This window comes from Vicugna pacos, chromosome 13 (assembly GCF_048564905.1).
Source record: "Vicugna pacos chromosome 13, VicPac4, whole genome shotgun sequence".
Lineage (NCBI taxonomy): Eukaryota > Metazoa > Chordata > Mammalia > Artiodactyla > Camelidae > Vicugna > Vicugna pacos.
This window is the reverse complement of record NC_132999.1, coordinates 47,295,917-47,315,788: the sequence shown is the minus strand read 5'-3', so window position 1 is coordinate 47,315,788 and position 19,872 is coordinate 47,295,917. Positions and strand designations below refer to the sequence as shown.

General features: G+C 55.2%; 3 protein-coding genes across 13 annotated transcripts in view; 2 read left to right on the top strand and 1 right to left on the bottom strand.

Moving 5' to 3' along the window:
* The window catches only part of EPB41 (erythrocyte membrane protein band 4.1), a 150,656-nt gene extending 147,203 nt beyond the window's left edge, over positions 1–3,453 (top strand). For all 9 annotated transcript variants that reach the window (XM_072974943.1, XM_072974939.1, XM_072974942.1 and 6 more), the window contains one exon: positions 483–3,453. The gene's annotated coding sequence lies outside the window, so the exon portion shown is untranslated. The remainder of the gene's footprint in view (positions 1–482) is intronic.
* On the bottom strand, positions 2,852–7,329 carry TMEM200B (transmembrane protein 200B). Of its 3 annotated transcripts, none has more exons than XM_072974944.1 (2): positions 7,214–7,329; positions 2,852–5,269 (listed from the first exon to the last, which is right to left on the bottom strand). In XM_072974944.1, the coding sequence occupies exon 2, from the start codon at positions 5,247–5,249 to the stop codon at positions 4,302–4,304; it is 948 nt and encodes a 315-aa protein (XP_072831045.1). In that variant the 5' UTR covers positions 5,250–5,269; positions 7,214–7,329; the 3' UTR covers positions 2,852–4,301. The 3 variants fall into 3 exon arrangements, with proteins under 3 accessions (XP_072831045.1, XP_072831047.1, XP_072831046.1); XM_072974946.1 differs by lacking the exon at positions 7,214–7,329 and adding an exon at positions 6,555–6,819; XM_072974945.1 differs by lacking the exon at positions 7,214–7,329 and adding an exon at positions 5,912–6,531.
* LOC140701010 (uncharacterized) lies at positions 6,640–16,684 on the top strand. The gene is made up of 2 exons (XM_072975877.1): positions 6,640–7,436; positions 14,988–16,684. The coding sequence occupies exons 1-2, from the start codon at positions 6,640–6,642 to the stop codon at positions 15,511–15,513; spliced, it is 1,323 nt and encodes a 440-aa protein (XP_072831978.1). The 3' UTR covers positions 15,514–16,684.
* Positions 16,685–19,872: the final 3,188 nt, after the last annotated feature.

The following is a 19,872-nucleotide window of genomic DNA, read 5'->3' as shown; positions in this document are numbered from 1 at the left end:
CTCCTGCCCTCAGCAGTGCCAGCATGATGGGTTGGAAGAGATACCCCAAGTGTGGATTAAACCTCACCCACCTCCTGAATCTTCATGCATCCTCCTGCTTTTCCGCCTCACCTCCCCCTGCTCTTCCCCCTGCTGCTCTGCTCTCTGCTGTCAGGTCTCTGAGTGAGACCTGGGAGAGCCAGAGGAAGAGAACAAAACCAAGAAAAGCAAGACCAGCCGAGGGGAAATGAGGGGATTGGGGGACAGAGAAGAAACGGCTGAAGCTCTGGGGCCATACTAGAGAGTGGAAGCAGGGTATCTGCTTTTGGGAGCCAGGGCTCCAGACAAATTCATGCCCCAAAGTAGAATCACCATGTAGAACAGGGCCCTGTGAAACCACTCAGGCCCTGATTGTCCCTTGGAGCTGCAAAGAACTTGGCACTGGGACTGGGTAGCAGGCTCCTTTGCAGGATTTTAAAACTTTGCTGCTTTCTTTTCTCTAGGAACTATCCTATCTTCCCACCCCACTCCCTGCCCATCTCCCATCTGAGAGAAAACCAGTGGAATGATAAAGACGCTAACCTGCAATAGTGAGACTTCGGAATTTTAAGATGACTCTGAACCACCAGAAAATCAATTTCATTTTCTATGTGGAGTTTATACCAAGAGAGTCTTCTAGATATCATTGATCCTTTTGAATACCTTTTTCTATATTGTGATACCAGAATTCTCCAACTTTTCACTCTATGGACTGTTTTTAAAGAGCTTTTTGGTTTTTTTTATGGGGTGGTTTGTAACCCCTTCAGCCCAGCCTCTCTCCATTTATACTGACAGGGTCCACAGCATTCTTCGGGAAATCCTCCAGGGACTCTGTCAGCTGTGTTGGGGGCCAAAGCCAGCTTAATGGGGCTTCCCTGCTCCTCCCCTAGTTTTATACCCTTTAGATGACAGCAGAAACTTCATAAACCAGCCCTTTCTCAGAGCCAATGATGTGACTTTACCAGAACGTCAGGCAGGGCAGCTGCCCTGATCCACAGACCCCAGGAAAATGTCCCTGTCTGTCCCTTTGCTGAGGGTGGTTTTGGTGAGACAGAGACCTCTGCTAAGAATGTAGTATTGTTTTTCCTTCCTCCCTCCTGTTCTTTCTTTTTGGATCTTTAGATCAAAGACGTAAGACATTGCTTCAGATGTTATCTGATACTGTGAATGTTTGAACATATCCGTGGCCTTCACCTTCCTGCCCTCCCTCCCCTTTTACCTCATCAGAAGCAGTGGCTCTGCTAAGTTCTCTCCCCACCTCCCATCTCAGGAGACCAAAACTCACGGAAGAATAGGCACTTTTGGCCAAAAGCACTGATGGCACATTTTTAGTGGTGATTTGGAAAAAGAAAGTTAACAAGATTTTTAAAAAAGGTTTTTTAGTTCTGGGAATGTGTGCTTCACACAGGGGAATGGTGGGGTTTACCTCAGTCAGGTCCTGCTAAGAAGTATTTCCAGGAGACCACCCCTGGGCCTCTCTCTTTAATCCTGGGGTGATAAGGAAAGTGACTCAGAGAGGAGGTGATTATGGTCTTTGGCCCTTCTCCTCTCGACCAGCACCTGCCTGCAGATACCCTTTTGGAGCAAGGGAATTGGCTTTTAGGGGTCACCCTTCCCACAGAACCCCACTTGATAAGGGGCACAAGCATCAGCTCTGCCCATTCCCATTTGCCATCTGAGGTCTGTCAGTTTTTGTGGCTTGATTTTTGTGGTGGGTTTGGATTTAATTTTTTTTTCTTTTGGTTTTGAAAATGAGGATTGATGTCCCCAGTTCCACTATTCCTGGTAAAGATTTGGGGGCATTTTTATTCAGTAGGGCTTCTCTAATCTTCCAGCTTGCTTCCCACAAACGTATCTGCCTGGAAGTCCTTAGAATCCTAATTCTAGGACAGAAAGCGAGCTTCCTGAGTGGGTCACAGTCAGCAGGCAGTCGCTGGCGGCTCCAGGACAGGGAGCAGGAGAGAAGTCTGTTAGCCCCGCTTGCAGCAGCAGGAGCCAGCAGCCTGTGTCCAGACCCTCTACTGACTGAGCTTTGTTTAGACAAACTTGTTGGTTTGAACTGGTTTCGGGTTTGTGCGTTTTTCTCTTAGTACCTGGTTACTAACCAACAGGTAGTTCCTCTGGTAGGGACAGGAAGAGCTCAGGTGGGATGTGTGACAGCCTTGGGGGAAGGAGAGTGCCCTGTCTCAGGGACGGCTCACAGCCTGGGGGCATGGGGTGCGGCATGAAGGGGCTCTCAGGTGGTGCCCAAGCCTGGGCTTTGTTGCCCCTGGCGGTGGCAGGCATATGACGTAAGCTCCCTTGCCAGTGGCCAGCTGTCCTGCTGGAACAGCTGCTGGAGCTCACAGAGCTGCAAACTGTGGAACGAAGACCGGGACTGAAAGAGGCGCAGCCTGTGCGTCAGGAACCTGGCACACTGTCTATTCTGTGCCATCCAGGTCAGTGTGACAGCTTTCACAGCACAGGACCACAAATCAGGGGGCCCGAACTTCCCCTCAATCTGTCACAAATTCACTACACTTCTCCCTGCTTCCTTGTCTATAAATTGGACCCAGAGATCTCCAATGCCCTTCCAGCACTGAGAAGCCATGATTTGGACAAGCCAACATGAGGGGGGTCCTTCCAAGCCTCTTTCCCTTTCCTCCCTCGCTGGTTACAGATCTTGGGATTTGGCAATTGTTTGGATTTTTTTTTCCTCCTGCAATTGTGCGTGTGCATGTGTGTGAAGAAAAACAGACTTTCTAGGTGGAAATGGTGAAGAAGGAAGAAGAATTCATTTCCAGGGTCAAAAACTTGGCAGCAGTTTCCCTAAAGTGACTGAGACACACCACAGTAACAACTCTTGCTGCAATTTTATTTTTATTTCACTTAAGAAATAAAGATTTCCTCCAAGCCACATGAGGTCTCTGCCACCTACCCACCCACAAAGCAGGACCTGAATTTATAAGCTGAGGGCCCACAGAGCCTGGCTACAGGGACCTGCCAGGTAATCTTTGCCCACCCCCCAGACCCCACTGTGTGTTCCGCAGGGCAGCTGAGGGTGAGGGGGCAATAGCCCACCTTGGGATATGGAGCCAGAGAATAGCCTGACCAATATCAAGGAATGCTCGTGGGAAGTATCTGCCCAGGATCTCAGCCCCAGGCTGGTTGGTTTTACAAATCTCTCTCAAATGTTTTATTTTGGTGACAAAAATGAAGGAGCTTTGTAAATTTTTTTAAAAATTATGAATCATATCAAGTAGTTGTTTACATTTCTTGATAAAATATGAACTGTGGCAGCAGAATCAAATTGGCAAAATTCTTAGATTAAATAGAAGGTAATTAGGTCTGCTGTTTTGGCCTTTTGTAGTAAAAGTGGTGGTAGTGTTTAGATGTATGTTTGGTCTTGCTTCTTGTATTGCATTTTTCAATAAATTAAAAAAAAAAAGGACTGACTCTGTGAAGACTGATCAACTTTTAAAGTTCTGTTTCCCTACTGGCAACTTAGGAAAAATTAAACATGGGTCAGGGAGACCCAAATCCAAGCCCTTTTCTAAAGCTATCCACACTGACCAAAATGCAGCTTCAACATATAAAAGGATTTCTGAGAACTGGCAAATGCTTTTTGCCAACTGGAGGGAGCTGTCGTGGCCTAAGGAGAGAAAGGGGCTTCTTAGACAAGTCTGGGGAGGGGCCAGACTCTCAGTATGAAGGCATTGGCAGTAGTGTAGCCCTAGTGGGATGTATCCTGCATGGTTGAGAGAAGAAAGGGTTTGAAGTGGTGGGAGTTCAAGGCTCGGTCCCCATCCCAGATGGCAGTGGAGGGTCTCAATTCTACTCCACTGTATCTCAATTCTGCCCTGTTGCCCATCTTCCCAGAGACCGAAACCCCATCACTAGTGCCATCTTGGAGGGAGCCTGTCCCAGGCTGTAACATCACAACCTACCTTCCAAGTCTTAGGGTCCCTTGCCCACCACTTTGGATTTGCCAAGACACCAGGTACATCTCCCAGTCACCCTGGCCTGGACCTCCAGCTCCCTCTGGTACCTGTCCAGGGCTAAGGCCACTTTTGGAGGCTGAAGGAATTCCTGAGGCCGAGTCATGCTGGTCTCCAGATTCCACATTAAAACACATTCTCTCCAGCTTATTGAACCCTTGAGCAGTTGGCATTTCTCTGCCAATATGCAAGTCAGGATGCCTTAGCAGCTGCTGGGGCCAGAGCATCCATCCCCAGTCTGGGATGTGACCGAAGCATCTACTGGACGTTGGGACTCCTAGTCCTGTTTTGGTCCGTGCTGCAGCCTCATAGCAGGCTGTCCCCTGCAACTCTGACCCGGGCCCCCAAGTCCCCTCCTCCTCCCAATTTGGCATAGCCCCCCAGACTGAGGCGGTCCAGTCTTGGCCAGCTTCGGTGAGCACAGTCTCGAGCTGCTGGGGCCCCAAGAAGGAGGTCCCCAAGGCCCAGATCCAGAGACTTGGAATGTTCAATGCAGGAACCAGAAGGCTGCACGGTGATAATCACATGGCCAGTCTGGGTCCGGGGACCCCAGGGTGGGTGCAGCCCTGGACCCTTCAGCGGGTAACTGTTGAGCAGGGCAGGTAACCCCAAGCGAGGATTAGCAGGCTCCGAACGCAGGCTCCGCACTGACGGGACGGGTGAGGTACCCCGACGCGGAGACAGGTCCCAGCTTTCTGGCTCCACGCAGCCTATGGCTCGGGGAGTCCTAGGGCCAGGGCTGGGGAGGAGTGCGCAGTCCCAGCCCGAGCCGTCGGGGGGCCCGAGCGCCTGAGCCCGCAGCACCCCCTGGCGAAGCCGTCGCGTCTCTAAATCGCGGTTCTCGTAGAGCAGTGTGTTGGCGCAGATGAACACGAACAGGCCGACGCCCATAACCACGGGCCCAAGAAGCCGCAGCCGCTCGTGCGGGCCATGGGCCCGGCCGGCACCGCGACCCTCGCGCCGCAGCTCGCTGAGGTGGGGCGCGCTGGCGTTTGCAGACCGGGGCCCCGGGACCCCGGCGCGGTGCGGCCAGTAGCCCGCCACGGCGATACCCATGCCCACCAGTACCACGAGCGCCCCCAGCGCCGCGAACGCCCCCGACGGCGAGCGCAGCCGCAGCCGCGCCCGCACCCGCAGAGGCTCGGGCGGGGAGCGCGGGCGCCGGCGGCGGCCCAGGCGGCGGCCCAGGCGGGAGACGCGGCCGTCGGGGCTCCTCCGCACCTCCCCGCAGTCTCCGGGGCTCCCGGCTGTCATCTCGCCGTCTTCTGGGTGCTCTGCGGAAAGAAGGTGGGAGGCAGGGACTGAACCGACGGGCCTAGGGTCGGAGCGCCAGGTAGGGGGCCCAAATCCGGGAGGGAAGATGGGGCTGCCTCCAGGACGCTTGGAGATCCCTGGCGGCCACCCCCGGATTTTCCCGGGCTGCGAGGCGGGGATCCTCCCCGGCTCGGGTTTTCCGCAGCGGAGCTCCGAGCCAGGGACGAGCGGCAGAAGCCAGAGTTGGCCGGGCCTGCGGGCGGAGACTAAGGAGGGGGGCGCGGGCTGCTCCCTGAAGCATCCTGGGCTGCGGGGCTCCGGCCGCCTGCGCCCTCTTCGCCAGCTTGCGGGTCCCGGGGCTCGGGAGTTGTGGGGCCCCCGGCAGCGGAGTCTCCAGGGGTCCCGCTGGAGCTCGACCTCACCCCCGCACGTGGCTATACGGTAGTAAAGGAGGGAGGGGACACTCAGCCGCCCGGGTCCGCTGGGGTCGCTCGCGGGCCCCACCTCCCCCCTGCTGCGCTTCCTGTACCGCAGCGGAGGAAGGAGGGGGTGTCGAGGATTCCAGCCTCTTCCTGCCCGCCCCCTCCTTCCAGATCTCTTCAGTCAGCACTGAAGCTGCAGCAAGAGAGACTTGAGCTAGACTCCGAGAAGACCGCTCTCACCAAGACCAGTGGCAGACTTTGCCCAGGATTTCTTTAAACTCCGCGAAGAAAAGGCCTCCCCCTCATCCAGCGGCCGGCCTACAGGGAGACAGGGGGCTGCGGGTGCCGGGCGCCAGGTCTTGCCGGGTGAGCTCCCCTCCTGGCTCTCCCGCTGGCTTGGGCAAGGCTGTTCCCCCAGGTTGCAGCGTTTCCAATTCGAGCTCCTCGGGATGAATCATCCCCCTTTCCCGCCGCCTGGCCTCCTTTGAGGCCTCCTCCGCCCGAGGCCTTAGTGGCCCGTGTCCCGGCCGGAGCAGCACCGCCCCTGCACCTCAGGCTGCCCCAGGGTCCGGGCCGCCCGATTTAAGCTCCTCCCGACTGCTAGTCTGGATCTGGACTAGACAGGAGTAGCCGGGCTACGTGTGGTGTGGCCCCTACAGAAAGGAGGGTGGGAGGAAACGGGGCCCCGGCCCAGGTGCCCCGAGCCGCAGGAGAGGACGGTTAGGACCTCACTGCCCAGTGGTGCTTCCTCACTGCCCCAGTCTGGTTTTTGAACAGCTCCCGCGCTGGAACCCGTAGCCGAGGTCCCAGGAAGGAGGCTTTGTTACCCTACTCACTCCCCACCCACACCCCCGAAACTCAAAGCAGGACACCCCATCCCTACCTCCAGCAGGAACGCTGAAAGCCGAGGGCCTAACACGGAGCCCCAGAGTCTACCGCGTCCAAAGCCTGGTGTTCACAGAGGGAAAATGCGGCCAGGGAAGGCAGAGGGGCCTGCTGGGGTCACAGGCCACACAGGAAGGGGCTCCACGAGGACCCAACGCTGGGCACTTATCGGCACAGCCCAGGGAATGTCCTGGGAGGATGCGAGGCCCGTTCCCCTCTTGTCTCTGAGTGTGGAGCCCTTTCCTCAGCCCCAAACTGGAGAAATGACCAGCTCACCCCAGGCCAGAGCTGGCGCCCAGGCTCCAGCCCCAGAAAGGTCATCCCTGAGCCCCCGCGGGCCCCGGCGGGGAGGAAAGCGGAGGCGTAATGAGAGATGGGGACGTGCTCAGACCCCGAGACTCTGGAGGGCATCAATCCATGCTGGGGAGCCTATGGAGGCAGAAACTTGGAGACACACTCCAAAGGTCTCATGTCGCTGGAAGTTGCTCGGGGCCGGGTCCCCGGCACTTTGGGGTCCCGCCTCCCCGCGCGTCCACACTCCGGCCCCAGGAAAAAGGACGACCCAGCTCCCGCCTCCCGGGGCCTTTCCAGAGGGAGGGGCCAAGCAAAAAGTTGGGGAAAGTGGAAAGCAAACCCCAGGCCCCAAGAGTTGCTCACCTGAGGCCGCCGCACCCGGGTATGTCCGGGTCCGAATCCGCGCGCCGCGGCTAGCGGCACTGCCGCTGTCTCCGTGGAATCTTGGCCCCGGCCCCGCCCCCTGTCTTGTCCCCGCCCAGCGCCGCCCAGCCCCGCCCCCTGGGAGCCCCGGGGACAGTCTGGCCAGAACCCCGCCAGGCCTCACCGCTGGAACAAGGCAGCGACCCAAGTCTGAGGTTAGCAGGTAAGCCCTATGTGCCTGACCTGTGACTCGGAGGACCCGGGCGCCCGAGTCCCTGGCTAACGTCGTTCAGAAGGCCTGGGAGGGAGCCCTCTTCCCGCGTGGGGAGACTGAGATCCCGAGCCCGAGAGTTCCCTGCCCAGACTCGTAGCCTGAGCGAGTGGACAGAATTCGAAACCCTCACTTTTTGCCCTGTCTCTCAGGGTCCCTCGTTCCAGGCACCTGGAGAGGACTCTGGGGGACATCTGAGAACCCACAGATGCTGAGCTCCGTCCCAAGAGCTTCCCGGAGGAGGCGGCCCGAGTTCTTGCTCCGCCCAACCCCACAGCCCTCCCTCTATATGAAACTCAGTCCTTCACCTGTAAAATGGGCATAATGGTGTCTCCCTCTCATGATGCTGAGAGGTGAAAATCCAGCATTGAGGGCGGGACACACAACATGGGGCGCAGCCCAGGGTAACCTCGCGAGCGCTCAAAGAAGAGTAATCACTTGAGGGATGGGTAAATGGAGATAAACCCTGTTCTCAGAGCTCAGTGAATCAAATGGAGTGTCCCGAGTCCTGCCGGCCTCCCTAACCTCCTCGAGGAAGATGCGCCCAAACTGGAGGGGGGGGGCGGTGTTTGCCCGAAATCTGGGGGAGGTTTCGGAAGGCTTCAGTGTCCCCCGCCGACGGGCCTGAAGGGGGCGGCCCAGCTTTCGTTCCCCGCCCGCCCCCAGAGGCAAGAATGTGGAGCGGAGTGAGGGGGGTCGGCCGGCGGCCCAGTTTCCATGATGCTGGGGGCGGGCTCCGAGGAGGAGGAGTGGCGGTGCGGGCGGATTGCCAGGCTCCGCGTCCGCCCCCCTCATTCCCGCGGCCCGGCCAGGCCCCTCGGGAGGAATTTCCGGCCTGGGTTTGATTATAACCCGCCCCTCCCCCGGCCGCGGAGACCACCCCCTCCCGAAGCCCCCGCACGCGGGGAGCGAGGGGAGGGGGATGGGCGGTAATGAGACCCGGCTGTGCGCCCCAGGCGGGGAGGGGGAACTCGAGGAAGTCGCTGGCCTGGGCCACGCCACCCCGCAACGCGTGGCGAGCCGGGTCCCGGAGCCACACTGCTCAGCTATGCCTCGAACCCAGGCTCCGGCCCTCTGGTTCGGCCGAGACCTGGGGTGGCATCAGCGCCCACGGGAGCCCCTCTCCCATCCCCCTGGCGACCAGGCATCCTTGGGAGCGACCGAGGCCACCCCTAGGGGCGGGGCCTCCTCCGGTGGGCCGACCGCTAGGATGCCGGTGTCCCCAGGAGGCCACAGTGGGTGGGGCCGAGCCTCGGCTGCCGGGGCCTCACCCCTTCGAGTCGGAGAGCGAGGCCACCCCGCGATCGCCTTCTGCTCGCCCGCCTGGGACGCAAGGCTTCCACTCTCTAAGCTCGTGTCTAGGCTACTGCCTGCGCTCTATTAAGGTAGTAGCCTCCTTCCTGCCCCCTACCCCCATTCAACGCCCTGCACTTCGTCCACTACCCCCAGATGGACCCTTCTCCGCCCTCAGCGTTTCCCCAACGCCCCATCCCACACCGGTGCCCCTCCCCGCTCACTGCTCTAACTGGGGACACCAACTCTAGAGGCCAGAGCCTGGACAGTCTCCCGTCCTTGTCCACCTGCCCTGTTGTTTACCACTTGCTCTTCCTGCCTGTCCCTCCCGGCTTCCTCAGTCCTCAGCCCTCTGCCGGGTGTTGGGGCTCCTCCAGCCTGGGTCCACAAGGCGAGATGCTCTTCCAGCAGCCAGACAGCTCCCTGGGCCCGGTGATCAGCCCCATTCCTGCTCCTTCAGTTCCCCTCACTTTGTGAATGGCCCTGCCTCCCACCCTAAGGCCAACTACACAAGGGGTCACCTTAGGCTCCTTCCTTTCCTGGGTCCATCTAATCCATCAAGTCCGATGGACCCTGCTCTTGGGATCTCAAATTAGCCACTTTTTACTTTTTCCCTGCCCCAGGGCCGCTGTCCTGCGGGAGGGCACCAAGCATCTTTCTACACAGAAACTGAACCCATCACTCATCCCTGCTTAAAACCCTCAAAGGGTCCCCAGTGTTGTCCAAGTGGAGTTTAAAATCCCTTCTTATTTCCACAAACTGGCCCTGTCCCCCTCACACTCCTCCTTCCTGGAGGGATTTGATCCCATTGCCTAATCCTCTGTGCTCTGGCTTGACACCTGCCTTACCTCCTGTCGGGAACACCTACTCCCTGCTCATCCCCTTGCCTCCTGTTCATCCTTCAGACTTTCTCTGGACTTCCTCGGGGCCCCCAGGCCAGGCCAGCCCCTGCCCTACCCTTCTGTGACACACCCCATGAGCCTCCCTGCAGCAGCACAGTGCACAGGTGAACTGAAATCAGTGTGTTTCCTGTCTGTGTCCCCCGGGGCCATGAGCACTGAGGGCCAGGATGGGACCTGTCTTACTTATCCATGGAGTCCTATGCCCAGCCCAACCCCCAGACCCCCTTCTGATCCCTGCACTGGGGCTCCAGCCTGGACAGTCTCCCGTCTGCAACAGCAGATTAAAAAGGACTCAGCTTTCTGTATCCCCATATATAAAAAACGGCAGGTAATACTTACCTCTCAGTGTTGTTTTGAAGATAAGAGGACACGTGGTCAGCATCTGCCACAATGTCCACTGAACAGACACTCCCTCCTCTGACCATGGGTGTCAGGCCCAGAGGGCCCTGGTTGTTGGGGTGATGGAGGAGAGAAGGGTCCCCCTTCCTAGATATAACCCTTTTTAATTCCCTTGAGGGCTCTGGGAGGTCAGTGTCATACCCAGTTTACAGATGAGGAAACTGGCTGAGAGGGCAGAGACCTGCCCACAGACCCTCCTCAGAGAGACGTCTGCCCGTGGTTTGACCCTGAGGATGTGCAGATGTGTAGCCAGCTGGCCTCAATACTGGGACATTGATTTCTTCCTGATTGTACCCTGGCCTCTGTGTGAACTGGACCACTTCACTTCTAAACCAGGAGGGACCTGGATGAAATGTCCCCTAGGGACCAGGGTGGTCAGTATTTTGCCCCAAAGCTTCTCTGTGAAGGCAGGGAACCAGACCCAGTGACCCTGGGTCCCTGCTTAACTGAGGCTCCATGTCCTTTCCAGAAGCCACCATGGGGAGGGAGCAGCTGTCATCTCCTGCAAGTCACAGCCTCACCCTGGGGCCACAGAACAGCAGGCCTGGGAATTCATGTTCTCTCATCTCCACTTTAGGAACAGCCAAGGTGGCCAGGGCTGGGGTGCCCTGGATTTCCTGCCTGAGCCCCAGGGGTTTCTAAAACCATCAGAGCCCTGTGCCAGTGGGGCTCCGCCCAGTGGGACCACAACCTCAACTAAGAATTCAGAACCCGGGTTCAGAGGGGAGTGCCTGGCTCTGAATCCCAGGTTTGCTTCTGCTGTGCAGTCATTTGCTGGGCGCCTTGGGGCCCAGCACAGCACTCCCTCACAGCCGCTGCCCGTGACTGGTGCTTCCAGGAAGGACTGGTGTGCCAGTTCAGCGAGAACTGACGGGCAAGTAGAATCTAGAAGCCCAGTCCCAAAGCCCTGTTTCACCAGGATGGAAACCAGTGGCCCGAGAGGTTTCCATCCTCGACCAGGGTGGCCCAGTTGGTAAATAGCAGAGCTGGGCATCAAGCCCCACTGTCACAAGATCCCTTTGGGGCTCAGGCCCTTGGACGATTCTGGGATGTGAACCCCAAATCTATCTCTTCCCACCCTGTGGAAGCTCTGAGCTGGCCAAGTGGGCTTCTCACGGGGTGTTTCTGGGCCATGGGCAAGGGGAGAGTGAGTTCCCTGTCTCCACTGCAGAGAAGGGCCCGGGCGACACTGGGAGGGCAAGGAGATGAGACCCTCCTGGGGAACAGGGCAAAGCCAGCCTCCCACCTGGGTCCCTCAGCAGAGGGATAACAGTAGGAATGTCACCATGGCACCGAGCTGCCTCTGGCTACCAGGCCCTTTATATACATTACCTTCTTAAATGTGCAAGACAGCCGTGAGACTGAGGTGCCACTGTTGCCCCATGTCACATGCACAGAGACTGGGGTTCAGGGAGGTTCAGGCTTGCCTGTGGTCACACAGCTGGTCAGTGGCAGAGCCAGGGATATAACCGGCTTTTAACCATGATGCTACACTGCCTCCCACTAGTCCTGTGGCCGTGGCCAAGTCAGCTCCCCTCTTTATGCCTCTGTTCCTCCTCTGCAAATGGGGGCAATGGTAGTAACAACTTCTGTGGGCAGTAATAAGGATGGAGCCCTGCACTAGGGTTTTTCTGGCCTTTAGCTGTTCTTGTGCCTATAAAGTGTGAAGTCGAGGCTAGTAATCTTAGCTCTTTAGTCACCTCCTCTGGGCTGGCAGTTGGGGACCAGAGAGGATTCAGCCCTGGGCCCCATCCAGATGCTTCAGAGGTTGGGGGAAACAGACCCACCCGCCAAAAGCCGAGGAAGCAGCAGCTGACTCCATGCTGGGGACAGGCAGCAGGGAGGACTTCATGGAGGAGGGGGCATTCCTGCTGAATCTCAGGATCAGAATAGTTTTCCAGGCTGCAGAGTGGGAAGATATCCCAGGCAGCAGGGACAGTGTGCAGACAGCCTGGAGGCATGAACATGGGGTCAGGTGGTAAAGGGGGAGTGGGGGATGAGATGAAAGGGGGTCAGAGCTGCATTGCAGAGCATCTCAAACATGAGACTCAGGATCTGGGGCTCAATTCCTTGCACTGAAAGCCATGGAAGGTTTTAAAGCAGAGGAGTGGCTCGATCCATATATATCTGGAGAAGGACTTTACAGTGTGTTAGCACGGCACCTGGAATTGTTTCTCTGAGAGCACATGAGAGCAATGGCAAGATGTTGAGATCCAGGCTGACCCAGGAGCAGGCATAGGGTTGTAGGAGCAAGTACAGAGGAAACTTACCACTTGCCAAGGGAGATGAGGCCCCTGGCGGCCATGGGAAGAAGGATCTCTAGGCAGCAGTCCTCTACCTCCCATGTCCTGTGGTTCCATCCCCAAAGCCAGCTGCTTTGGCCACTTCCCACCCTGACCTCTCCCAGGTCGCTTGCTCTCCCCTTGTCCTGGTCCCTTGGGACCCTCCTTACCTCCTCTTTCAGAGACAGGAATGAAGGAAGATAGAGAAGGAAGTGATTTAGATCAGAGCCCAAAGTTAGGAGTCCGAAGCTGAGGCTTGAATAGTGGCCTGGGGAGATCATTCTGTCTTCCTGAGCCTCCCTTTTCACTCTCTGTAAAAGGGAGTGGTCAAATATGTAGGTCCCCAACTCCAGGGAGTGTGGGGAACATGCAGCGAGACATGCATGGTCTGAGAGGGCTCAGCAGAGGCTCATGGGCACCTGCCCGAAGCCAGCCCTACCCTTAAGGAGGCTGCTCTGCATAAAGAGGTACATGTAGAGGGAGCACCACTCATGGTCTCTGGGTTGTGCTGAGTGCTGGGGGTCCAGGACATTTGCAGTTGAGAAGAGGCATAGTGAAGGCTTCCTGGAAGAGGAGGTATTTGAGCGAGGACTTGGAGAGAATATCAGGCAGAAGTTGCTGTGAGGGCAGAAGCATGGAGAGGGGAAGCCAAGGAAAAATGAATCATTTGGAGGGAAGTTAGGGGAAGGCAAGGGATGGGGACAGGAGGAGATTTGGTACCAGATCATGAAGAGCCTTGAATGCCCTGTTCACAGGGTTAATCTCAGGGGAGACAGTGGTGGGCTCGCTCAGATAACCTCAAGGCAGTCACTTCACCTCTCTGAGCCTCAGTTTCTTCATCTGACTACATGCTAATTACCTCACAGGGTTGTAAGGATTCCATGCTTGCCAAGGGCTCACAGAGCCTGCCTGGAAGTGCCCAGTAAACCTTAGCTGCCATTATTGTCACTGTTATTATTTCTGCTGCTATTAACTTAGCTCTGATGTTTGACCTCATCTCTATGTCTTTTTTCAATTTCTCAAATATTCTGATTGGCTCAGCTTGGATCAGGTGTCTATCCCTGGTCCAGTCATCTGAGGACTAGAGGGAGGGGCAGGTCAGGAGGCCCAAAGGAGTAGGGGCTAGAAATGTAGCTTCTCTTAGAAGCCAGAAAGAGAGTGACAGGTCCCTACAGTGACTGCCAGCCTTGGGGAATAGGGATGGGACCTTGAGAGTTGCGTGATCTCCTACCAAGATCTCCTGCTGGCCAGAAATGTGACTGTGGGCACAAACCTGCCACCTATGGTCTCAGCCATGACATATATGTCCAGCAAAAGATTCAGCTGGAGGTTCCCTTCAAAGATCTGCTTCCTCTTCATTCCTCTGGGGGTGCTCAGAGCAGACAGGTCACAGCAAGAAGCACAGGGCAAGAAAAACCTCACTGAGAAAATCGTATCTACATGCTTTTCCTCCACCCTTGTAAATGAGCAAAATAGCAACATTGTGCAGGGAAGCATCCTTAGAGTGGAGCAGGGCTGCAGCCAACCCACACCAGCAACATGTAACACCAGCAGGAAACCTGTGTTTCTCATAAACCACTGAGATTGGAGCAGTAAAGCTGACTAATACACCTGGTATAGTAAGCGGTTGTTAAATAGTAGCTAATCATATGATTGTTTTATTTCAGTGACAGAACAATGAATTTGGCCGATGTTGTCAGAGCAGAATTTAAGAACAATGACTTTTTTTTCTACAGCTGGTGCATTAGCTGTCCAGCATCAGAAGGGAGGCCCTAAGAGTTAGGGACCCAGGCTCCTTCCATCCTGTTGCTCTGCCATCCCTAAGACGTGGTACCCCTGTATCTTCGTTGTCAAAGATGCTCAGTATTCCCTTTTCTGCAGACCAACTAGGGAGAATGGGGTTGGGAAGGGCCAACCAACCCCTTTAAAGGCAGAATACCTGATGCACACATCCAGAATGTTTCTTCCTCATTGGTTGGAATTAGGGCATGTGGCCACACCCAGCTCCAAGGGAGGCTGGAAAGTGGATATTGGGAGATGGCTAGGAGTCCTTGCCACAGAAAGGGCAGGCATGTGACACCTCCCTTTGGTGACATATCACACTGCAGATGAAGCAGTGAGCACCACATCACTGGTAGTGGGGCTAGGAAGCAGAGGCTGACTCTCCTGGGTGCCCAGATTTCAAGGTGAGAACACAGCAGGGCAGGACCCTTGGTCAGGGAAATCCTGGAGTTGGCAGCATGCCCAGCCAGCCATGCTCCCACCTTTGTGCCAAGAAAAGCCAGGGGCCAATGGGGACTCTCTGTCCATTTATCTATCAGTCACCACAGTCCTACAGAGAACAACTCTCAGGCTCTCAGATCATATGATCCAGTTTCTCCCACCCTGCATACAGCATCCCTGGACTGTGCCAGTTCTGTCTACAACACGGAGTCAAATCCAGAGATTTTGAATAAAATGCTTTTTAAACTATAAAGATAACGTAACAGGCCGAGAGAGCGTGAGTGACATGTCCAAGGTCACACAGCCTGATGATGAGTCAAGTCACCCCAGTTCGCCTTCCGCATCTCGGAGAGGCAGGACTCCAGTCCTAAGGGGGCAATCCCCTGTCTCCGATCTGTACCCAGGCCCGAGGCCGAGGGAGGTGAGAAACGCGTCAGAGACACCGCAGTGGACCCAGGGAACCCTGGCTGCGGGAGGCCAGCGGACCGCTCCGGGGTCTATGTGGGCGCCACCTGGCGGCAAGACTCTGACATTGCATCCTGCCCTCTGGCTCCCTCTGCTGGATCCGAGTGCAGCCGCGAGGGGAGCACAGAAGCGGGGGCCAAATCCCGCCTCTCCGCCGACGCCCCACGCGGTGAGCCTACGCGAACACGTGTCCGCCTCGGGGGCCTCATGGAAGCGCTCCCTGCAAACCGCAGGCTGCCTACGGCAGAAAGCATTCCGCCTGGGGAGGTCAGTGTCTGGGGAGAGGGAGGACGCAAAGCGGTGTGGCTGGACGGTAGGGGACGAAGCCCGGTGAGGGCGTTGGGGTGGACGGTGGAGTCAGACTCATCCCGTGTGGCAGCCCCTGCGACATCCCAAAGGCCCGGTGAGGGCAGCACTACCCCGTCCCCGCCCTACAATCGGGAAACGGGCAAGAAACGGTACTGACAGTGCCGGGCGGGACCCGAGGACTGCCTGGTCTCAGCCCAAACCTTGGATTATTGCCTGGGGCTCACCTCAGCTGTGCCCCTGGCCACCCCCACCTTACCGAGCCAGGTCCCTAGCTTGGTGAGCATGCAGCCCCGGCCGGCAGAAGTTGGCTTTTTTGTCAGGCCACGTGTCCTTGGAGTTTGTGATGACTTTCCCCGCAGCAGAGGGGACAGGGGGCCCAGGGAGCTCCCTCCCCTAAAAGTGCCCTCTCTACCTTCCTTCACTGCAAATGCCGGGAGGTGCAGAGAGCTGCTAGACCGGGGCATCCGCATCAGTGCAGCTTTGCTGCCCGTTTATGAGGAGAGGGGGACTTGGCTGGCTACATTGGGCTTCCCCAATGCCACGCCTCACTCCCCAACGTCAAGGCTCCAGGCAGGGAGGTAGGAGCCCGAGGAGGCAGCCCCAGTGGAGAAGGCGGTGTGAGGTGAGCTTCGAAGAGGCAGAAAGGGCACTTGGGGAACCACTCACTGAGCCCTCACTCTAAACCAGGCCTGGCACAAGGCCATTGACCTCACCTCCTGCAGGTGTAGCAGGTACTGAGCTGTTTCCTGTTTCCAAGTTCTGGGGTGAAATGACCCCACCCAACCAAGTCACACAGCATATGGGGCAGCGTCAGGACTCCAGGCCAAGTCTGTCTGACTTCAGCGCCTTCTCCATGCCAGGTTGGGAGGTAGGGGTATGAATTATTATCCACATTTTACAGATGAGGAAACTATGGCCCAGAGAGTTTAAGTAACCTGTCCAAGGTCACGTAGCAAGAAGGTAGTGAGAGTCACAACCTTCCTAGACTCTCTCTGTAAAATTTGGACAGCACACTGACCTTACAGGGCTGCTGGGAGCACCAGGTAACCCGCCATGGGTAACCCGCCACTGAGCCTGGCGTGTGGCCGGCACACAGTCAGCACTAGATCATTCACTTGGTCTCCTGGATTTCCCAGGAGCCTTATGTCCCAAACGTATCCCAGTAAGAAGAGACAGCCAAGGGGAGGAGAAAATGTCCACAGGTCCTGGGAGTTTCTTCCCTGGGGCACCTGTGCCTCCAGTTATCGGGCTAGGATGCCCCTGCCTGGAGCTCTGCTTACATTGTTGGCTCCAACACAAGTTCCTTGTTTGGAAGAAACACTGACGATGCTCCGAGAGACTTTTCAGATTTCTTGCCAAGAGATACTTGAGAGGAAACATTAAGAGGACTGAAAGATCACTGACGTTCATTGATGTTCCAAGATCACAGTGAACGTTCATGGCAACTGAACGATGGAGACAGTGCTACATCGCAGTCGCCGACGTGTGTGGTGGAGAATTGTTCATTTATTTTCAAGTAAGTCAAGTCTTCACAATAAAGGTGATTCAATGAAAGATGTTTGATACCTAACCCTTTGTAAGATTGTTCATAGAAACACACTCAGGACTGGGGGAGGGAATTTCACATGGACTTGGAGGGCCGCAGACTGGCCCCTGAGGGGACTTAGGGACTGGACTTGGGGAGTCCCCTGCGGTCGGGCCTGGATAGTTTCCATTGTTTTACAAGTAACACCAGCATAAACACTTTTGAGCTTGGAGCTCTTTTCTTTGGGTTGTCACCTCAGGAGGAATGCCCGGGGGTGGGTGTCCCAGTGCTGCCCCCCAACCCCCACGGTCCCCTCCCACATCCAGGTGATTTACGGCGGCACCGGCATCCTGGCCATGACCACTGGGAATCACAGCCCAGCTGCCCTGGGTTTCATAATAGATACCAGGTGTAACACAATACCTTATGGTTGTTCTAATTTGCATTTCTTAGGAATATCCTGAGGTTCTTAATTGACTTTCTAAGAAACATCAGGATTTCCTGGGAAGTGTGAATTACAGATAAGTATTCCCTCTTATGAAAAAAAGGGATTTTGATTCCGATGGGACCTGATTAATTCTCCATTTGCCTTTTGGTAAAACTCTTTATGAATATAATACGCCTCTAGGAAACTGAATGAAACCTGAAGGTCCAGCTCTGTGAACTTTTCTGAAGCAGATCCCATCTCATCCCCACCAGGCACAGCCCCAGGAGGCCCCCGCGCGTTTCTTCCCAATGATCACCTCTTCCCTCCGCCCCAAAGTACACCCTATTCTGACCTCTAATACTGCAGTTTAAGTCTTCTTAAACAGCTACAGTGTCGTTGGACCTGTTGTGAAAGTTTGTGTTCGTGGAGTTAAGGTCATACCCACGTATGTGTCTGACTTCATTGTGTTTGTGAGATTCGTCCGCGTTGCTGCCTGTGGTTGTGGTTTATTCCTTTTCCTTCACGCAGTTCTCGGTGGCAGAGGCCCGCCACAACCTGTCCATCCTCCTGCTGAAAAGACTTTGGGGTTGTTTACAGATAGGCCGCTAAGGACGTTGCCTACGTGTGGTTTGGGGCACTGCGTGGCCTGCACGCGCCGGCAGGTCCACACTGAGAGCTGTAGGCTCTGGCTTCGCTTTGCTTTGATTCGCCTGGCATGTTGGTGCTGGCGTGAAGTGTACTGCATCTCAGATTCTGGGATTCTTGCCTCGTAGGGCTGGTGCTCCCGCACCAAGCATGGACTCATTGAAACTTGGATTTTAGCATTAAAAATGAAGCTCTCTGTAACTGGCTGCAACTTCTTGAAGACAAGTCCTGTGTCCGGTGCATCTCTGGCTCACCTTTGACTCCTCCTCCGGGCGTGGCACCAAATTTTGAAATCGTGTAGCAGCAATCTGTCGATGTGTGACAGCTCTCCTTGCAGCCTCCCACGTCTATTTTTGGGGAGCCCCCCTCACTTTAGAGCATCTTGGGGAGACAGTGCCACACGCACCGAACACTCTGAAGCAGAGGGAGCTAGGTCCTCCCTGTACCCGCCGCTTGGCACCTGCTCCTGGGATGCCCGCCCTGGTCCAGGCGGCCGCCAGCCTCGCCGACAGTGCAGAGCGGCCCCAGGAACACGGTGATTCCTCTGTAGCTTGATAGCAGGTAGCCGGCAGAACCTTCTTTTTAAAAATCGGCTTCATCGGGGTATCATTTATGCATGATATGAAAATAGATGCGGTCCACAGGAGGGGAGAGAGAAAAGCAGCTGAGGCCTCTGGCTGGTTGTCCTAAAGTAGGACCGCAGCCTCGACCTGTATTTACTTTTTGGATGCGTCTTGTATCCATTTATACATTTGAAATAATTTTCTCTTTTCTTTCCTTTCTCCTCATTATTGTATATAGGCTGTGGTTAAATTTACCATGTAGTACAGGGGTTGGCAAAATTTTTCTATAAAGAGCACCCAGAACTGTAATAACCCTGCACACCCCACCCCCACCAAAGAAAAGAGCCACATAGCAAATATTTTAGAATCTGATGCCTGCTCAGTGTTTGTTGCAATGACTGGATGCTACTGCCACAGACAATTTATAAACAAATGAACCGACAAGTCAGGGCGCCAAGAGTGAGCACTGAAATTTGAATTTGCACAACTTTCGCGTATCAAGAAATATTCTTTGGATTTTTTTTTCAACCATTTGAAAATGTAAAAGCTGTTCTTAGCCCAAGGGCCATACAAACAGACAGCGGGCTGGATTTGGCCCACAGGCTGTAGTTCGCTGACCCCTAATTGAGCGTACAGGTTGCAGAATATCAAGGTGGGATCACTAAAAGCCCTAGAAGAGTAGAGAATCCCTGAGGCATTTTGTAGATACCGGTGTGACGTTAGGTTGACTCTCCCCACTTAAAAAAAATTAATAGGTTTACAGAAAAGTTGAGTGGGAAGTACAGAGCTCCCACATACCCCTCACTTCCTCCTCCTCCCCTATTTTTATTGTTAGCATCTTGCTTTGGTGGGGTGCATTTGTTACAAGTGATGAATTAATACCCATGTAGTGTTATTAACTAAAGTCCACAATTGCCCCTTAAGGTTCACTATGTTGTACATTCTATGGGTTTTGACAAGTGTATGACGTATTGACCACTACATGGTCATAAAAGAACAGTTCCACTGCCCTAAAAATCCCCTGGGCCCCACCTAGTCCACCCCTGCCACCACCACCTGGCAGCCACTGATCTTTTTACTAAGTCCATAGTTCTGTCTTTCCAGAACATCGTATTGTTGGAATCTCACACTTTTCAGAATGGCTTCTTTCAATCCCCATATGCATCCAAGGCTCCTCCACGTCTTTTCGGGACTTGATAGCTTATTTCTTCTTATCACTGAGGAACATTTCATTGTATGGTTGTATCACAATTTATTTATCATTCACCTATTGAAGGACATCCTGGCTGCTTCCAAGGTTTGACACTGATGACTCAGGCTGCTATAAACATTCATGTGCAGGTTTTAGTGTAGAC

Excerpts from the sequence above, each read along its gene's own strand:
- TMEM200B (XM_072974944.1), bottom strand. The coding sequence starts at position 5,249 with ATGACAGCCGGGAGCCCCGGAGACTGCGGGGAGGTGCGGAGGAGCCCC.
- LOC140701010 (XM_072975877.1), top strand. The coding sequence starts at position 6,640 with ATGCGGCCAGGGAAGGCAGAGGGGCCTGCTGGGGTCACAGGCCACACA. Across the intron at positions 7,437-14,987 it reads CCCAAGTCTGAGGTTAGCAG|GCCCGAGGCCGAGGGAGGTG; the intron begins GTAAGCCCTATG and ends ATCTGTACCCAG.